This window comes from Erpetoichthys calabaricus, chromosome 16, assembly GCF_900747795.2.
Source record: "Erpetoichthys calabaricus chromosome 16, fErpCal1.3, whole genome shotgun sequence".
Classification (NCBI taxonomy): Eukaryota; Metazoa; Chordata; class Cladistia; order Polypteriformes; family Polypteridae; genus Erpetoichthys; species Erpetoichthys calabaricus.
Window position 1 is genome coordinate 32713532 of NC_041409.2, and position 6000 is coordinate 32719531.

The 6000-nt window shown below is 41.2% G+C and overlaps 1 protein-coding gene across 3 annotated transcripts in view; it reads left to right on the forward strand.

Annotated features, from left to right (window-relative positions):
• The window catches only part of LOC114667143 (calpain-3-like), a 75593-nt gene extending 73605 nt beyond the window's left edge, over window positions 1–1988 (forward strand). The window contains exon 21 of one of the 3 annotated variants that reach the window (XM_028822305.2): window positions 735–1985. In XM_028822305.2, coding sequence (XP_028678138.2) covers window positions 735–761 — 27 coding nt within the window. In that variant the 3' untranslated portion in view covers window positions 762–1985. Of the gene's footprint in view, window positions 1–734 lie in introns of all 3 variants that reach the window. The other 2 variants (XM_051920098.1, XM_051920097.1) reach the window with 2 other exon arrangements.
• The last annotated feature ends 4012 nt before the right edge of the window (window positions 1989–6000 follow it).

Genomic DNA, 6000 nt, shown 5'->3' on the forward strand with positions numbered 1-6000 from the left:
AAAATGTCAGAAAGGCAACAATAACACCCACTGAATTAAAACTAAACTGAAACCTCAACTCTTTTTGGGAAAAGGTCTAATAAAAGGCAGCCACTTTGTCCGCCCCCCCCCCCCACCCAATTAAGCACACACACACCTTGTTTTCGGCTTGCTTAGTTGCCAGTAATTTTACTCTGCAGTAATGTGCTGGGGAAATGGCCTTAGTGCAGGTGATGCCAACAGACTAAACAAAGGCTGGCTGCTCAATCTTTGGACTCACTGCAGGAAGTGGTAGAACAGACGGGTCACTCAAAAAAGTGCTTACAATTCTGAACAATGACAGTCACCTCCTGAATGTGGAGCACAGCCAGTACCAGAGTGAGACAACTGCACCGCCTCATGTGAGCTCTATAATGAAACGCACCTCAGCCAAAGTCGTATTTTTCTCTATTTGCTGAATGGTATTGAGTTGGTCAGGTAGACATCTTGACAGCAATGATGCCAAATGTAACATACTGTGAAATTTTAACTGATAAGTATGTGCAGTTCTAATCACACAGAATAAATATGTACACTTTTATTAGCTCACTTATAGATAATTCTTGCTGTATGTGTATTTGTAACTTTTTGTTGTCTGCTGTAGTAACCCTGCAATTTCCTTTGCCATTAATAAAGGTTGTCTATCTATCTTAGCTCCTGTGAATCATGGGCATTAACCGTCTTTTTTTTTTTCTCTTCTCTTTCTCTTTCCACAGTGGCTCCAGCTCACCCTGTATGCCTAATTTCTAGGTGACCTTCCATCAGTCAGACCACCACATTTCGACATGGCATAGGGGACTGACCAGCCAGCCACTCATTCATTTTTACCTCACGTTCACAACAACATTCTCAGTGTGTCATGTAGGCCGCTGTATGTCCTTCACTGGAAAGAGAGTTCCCCCGTGCTAACAGGGGCCTACCATCAACTGGATAGCCTTCTTGTTTGATGTTGCACCATTTTTATGTTTTCAGCATTAAGACTTGCATGGCCCTGAAATGCTTGTAGAGACTCTCCTAAACTCAGGTAGCTCACTACAATTCCAGTATAAAGGAATCTTTACTTGGCTCACTCCCAGAGCCTACGGCCTAGACAGCTCTTAGTCCTTACCTCATCAAATCTTTGACTTACCAGTTGTAGACTCAGCCTGCACCTCCAACCACACAGCACCCGAATCTTAGTGTTGACAATTTAAATATCTGGCATTCATGACTTTTAATACAGTTCTCTACAGACTTTAGAAAGCTAATCATACAGGTTTTGTCTTGTAACATATCTAAAGAGCTACCCCCGTGACCCTGTAGTTAGGATATAGCGGGTTGGATAATGGATGGACATCTAAAGAGGTTATCTGTTAACTGGTGAGTAATAAGTGGAGATAGAATTCTACAGAGACGCACATCTTATTCATTTGGCCAAGCCTTCAGCTACGTAGTTCTGATTGCAACAAACATGCTTATGGCAAAGAAAGTTTGCTGTTCCACAGCCTAGTTAAGGTACCACTCTCCAGGGCTTAGCTATTTCTTTATACCACATTATGCTACTCTCGGTAAACATATCCTGACAATAGGCAACCTATCCAGGCCACGCTGAGCTAAATATACCTTCAGATGTAAAAAGCAGAAGGTCCTTTGAAAATGAAAGGTTGCTGCTGCTGCTTCAGTGTGTGATGTAAAATACCCAGCAGTGTCACTGAGCAGTCAGTTCCGCTTACCACCACACTGAAGAGCACCTGGGCCTCACTGCCACTAAATCCAGGCCTCACTCACCTCATGACTTTTTGTAGGAAGCGGAAATAATAGCAAAATTATCCCGAGGTGTAAGCATTGCTCAACAATAAATGTCATTGCTCCGGTGGCCCTGGCATGTCTGCATTAGCAGACTTGATTATGCTACATGTACAGTGATATGTAAAAGTTTGGGCACCCCTGAAAAAAGTACATGTCGAGATTTTAAGTGATGAACATTAAATACAACATTTGCAACAGACAGACATTCAAACTTTCCTTTCAGTGTCTTTTCTCAACATTTAAGGCAGTGTTATATTGTATTTCATTAACTTAAACAAGGAAACGAAAAAAACAAAAAAGAATTGTGACTTGTGCAAACGTTTGGGCAAACATTCACCTGGAACATCTCAGAACCAAACTGACTTATTAGGCCTGACTCGAGTCATTAGGATTTGTAAAGTAGGTCAAGAATAGTCATCACGTATTGTCAGCTGACAACAATTCCATTTCAGTTCCAGATTTGAACAAATTCTGACTCAACAACCCTTTTGCTAACCCTGATTAAGCATGGAGTCCACTTCTAAACTCACAGAGGATGTGAGAAGTAAGATAATTGATGCATATAATGCTGGGTTAGGCTATAAAAAATATCAAAGCGCTTCCTACTTTGAATTTCTATTTTTAGGGGTGTAAAGAAATAGCAATTGAGATGAACAGTGCCAGTGAAGAAAAGAGCAGGAAGACCAGGAAAAATGCTGAAAGAACTGCATGGCCTAAAGATGCAATGGAACCCCCATATTATAGCAAAAGATCTGTAGGAAGATTACGCCAACAATTGAGTTGTGGTGCATCATTGTACGGTGCAGCAGGGTTCATCTGCTCAAGCCAGAGTCAGTCTGGAGACAAGGGTTGTGGACAGATGAAGTTAAGATCGAGATTTTTAGCCACTATCACCAGAGATATGTTTGGTGGAAAAAAGGAACAGCATTTCATGCAAAGAACATCTTCCCATCTGTTAAACATGCAAGTGGATCCATTGTGCTTTGGGAGTTGTGTGGCAGCCAGCGGCACAGGGAACACTGCAAACATAGAGAGAAGAATCGATTCCACTCAATATCGGAAATTTCTGGATGCAAATGTTATGCAGTCCATCAAGAGACTCGGGCTGAAAAGAGGTTGGCTTCTACAACAGGATAATGATGACCCGAAGCTTACATCAAAATCCACCACGAACTACCTCAAGCAACGAGATTTTAGAATGGCCATCACTGTCCCCAGCACTGACCATTATTGAAAATCTGTAGGTTCATGAAATAGAATGTAATAGTGCCATGAAAGTTGATGAAACATTTGTGTCTGAATGTCTCTGCGTTGCAGTGGTGGTGTTTAACACTTTTGATTTCATAAACCAACAAAATAATTCATTTTCTCAGGGGTGCCCAAACCTTTGTTTGACACGACTCTGTATACAAAGTAACCAAAAGTCGCAAGTATGCACAGAACCCGTCTCCATTAAAGTGGCAGACTAAGTCAATTGGGATCACCCTCTGAGTTGTGGATGAAATAAGCCAACAGCACGTGGCTTTAGCCACTAGGCCACGCCATTTGAAACAACTAGACACTTCTGAAAGTGTTACCTGGTCCATGCTGTCACTTCTGGTTTTTCCCGTGACCAAATGGCACAGTGGAAAAACGTCCCCAGTGTTGTTCTCTTATTTTTAAGGAATTTAAGGCAATCTACCAAAACGTTATGCAGCACACATTCTTTGGCACTCATTTCCCAATACAAGACTCCAAACTGGCTCTAAACAGAAACTGGAATTGTGTAATTGGTGGCCAGTCTGGGTCACCCTAAGTCACGTTTCAGCAGGTACGGTCAGAAGCCAATTCGGTAAATGAGGATAATCTTGTCTGAGGATAACCTATGAGTTCCTTTTGAAATTAAATGTTTGAGTACACCGTTGATTTTTCCTAAGGTAGATGCAATGCGAGGGCCAGTCAAAACGTTCCCAGAATTGTGATATATTGGGAGAGTGAGATCATCAGATTACACAAATACTGTTGTGGAGGGGAGCGCAGCACGTCTTTAGACCGGTTACAGCAGGTCTGGATTGGTTTTGGTGTGTAGTATTGTTTTAATTACCATTCCAGTTAGACGTGTGCATAGTCATTTGTATCTGAAGCTGATTTCCCCCATTTGCTCATGAACTTGATGTTAGCACGTTGTTCGAACTGCGACATTGCACCAATTGACTATGCACACGTCTAACTCGAACGGTAATTAAAACAAAACTACAACCCAAAACCAATCCAGACCTGCTGTAACCGCTCCTCCGTTTTCACTGAACCTTGTATTTTAGGTTACTGTTTGCCAGCCAAGCACATCTTGCCATGTAAAGAACATAAAAGTGAAGACCACTTAGTCCATTTAGCCCCTTTCTTTAGCCGATAGCTAAGCTGTTGCAAGATCTCATTCAGATCCTTCTCGAAGGTTGTCAAGGTTTCTGCTTCAGCTCCATGTTTGTTTCAGATTCCCACAACTCTTTTGCGTAAAGAACTGCTTTGAGTAAGTTGACGCTATATTTTATATGCTTTACCAACCACTTCCTTTCCTCTGATAGCAAAAGCTGCTTGCTAGAATACTCCAGAAGAGTCTGATGAGACAGTCGGATTGCCTTTCTGGGCAGTGGTCTCAGTATCAGCATCAGGGGGTCAAATGAATTTTTACTGCAGTTCTTAAACTGGGATTTGTAGTCAGCGGAGCAGCAGACTAGCAGCTGAGCTTCAACCATTTGAAGCCTACAGCCAGTTCAGCTCCACCACAGTGATGGCAGAAGAGTATTATGCCACCTGAAACAGTAAGGTACAGTAATTCCGCCTCACCTTTTTACAAACTACCGCTGTACAGTTTAAAACAAATGTGCTGATTAAAGTACAGAGTACATTCATTAAGGAACAGCTGAACATCTCCATTTTTGGTTTCTTCAGGGTGGCTCAGATCATTAAAACGTGAAAACAGAATTCACCTCATGTCTCCCTTTAGATGGGTTTTGGTTCTTTTAATAAGTTGGGAACTTTCACTAGTAAAATGAGTGTTGCTGATTTTAAATTATTTTGATGAAATAAATACTTCTGTATTAGTTGCTTGAATTCTGTGTGACTGCTCTTTACTTTAATTTCATTAGATATGACTGTAAGTAGCCTGGCTACATGTGGGTTTTAATTTTATTTGCTACGCCATATTGAATCGAGAAGACGGAGATACGGGACTGGAGAGGATGCGGCCGTGTCCGAGCGCACACATGCTAGATTTGGGATTTCCTAACCGCCTCTCCTTTTGAACGTCTGAACTCCTGTTTTGTCTTTTTCTATTGCTATAAAAAATAGCAGAAAATGACTGGTTAAGCTGTGGTGACCATATGGACTGTTAGTTTTGATCTGGGAACTACTTGCAGTATATAACGACACCTGTTTATCTCCAAAGAATATGCTGTATGGCGTACAGAGCTCGAAAGTTTTGTATTCTTATTAATCCAAAATATTAAGCTGTTATTTGGCTTTCTCTATTCTGTACAGAGTGGCTCTAACTCAGGATAGAATTCTATTGTTAATGTTACATATTCCCACCATTAAATATCACTGTAAATATTTCAAACACGTATTAAAACTACATTAACATTTACTTATTTGGCCGACATTTGAGATACAGTTATTTACATTTCTGTTGGTTTTCCAATTGGAGCTCAGGAAGGTCCAAGGACTCTCTAATGGTCACACCGGGTCTGAACCCACAACCTCAGGGTTGGACATCCAAAGCCACTGTTTCCTTTTAGGGGCGATATAGCTCTCTAGTTGGAGTAAGTTCTTTTGTAATTGTGGCGTTTTAAGTAACTGAAAACTATATAGATGTGATATTAAAAGGCGATATCCCTCCCATAGTGATACGGCGGTAAAAATCACGTAAGAGAAAATAACTTAGCTTTCTTTACTAGCAATTTACGCGGCATAACAGACGAGGAAGCCATGACAACACTTTGTGTATAGTTTGTCATTTTTGTCGCTGCGATAAAAGGATTTTCAGGACAGATGACGTTATCACCCATCCGTCCATCGGCTTCAAAGTGTCCAGGCCTTTTATACTGCTTCCTCCACATGCAGGCCTCCACGTCGGCAAACAGTCCATTTCCAAACAAGGAAACAAGGTTCAATTTCATCTCTAACATACAGAAATAGTACAATGGCCATTTCTGTAGT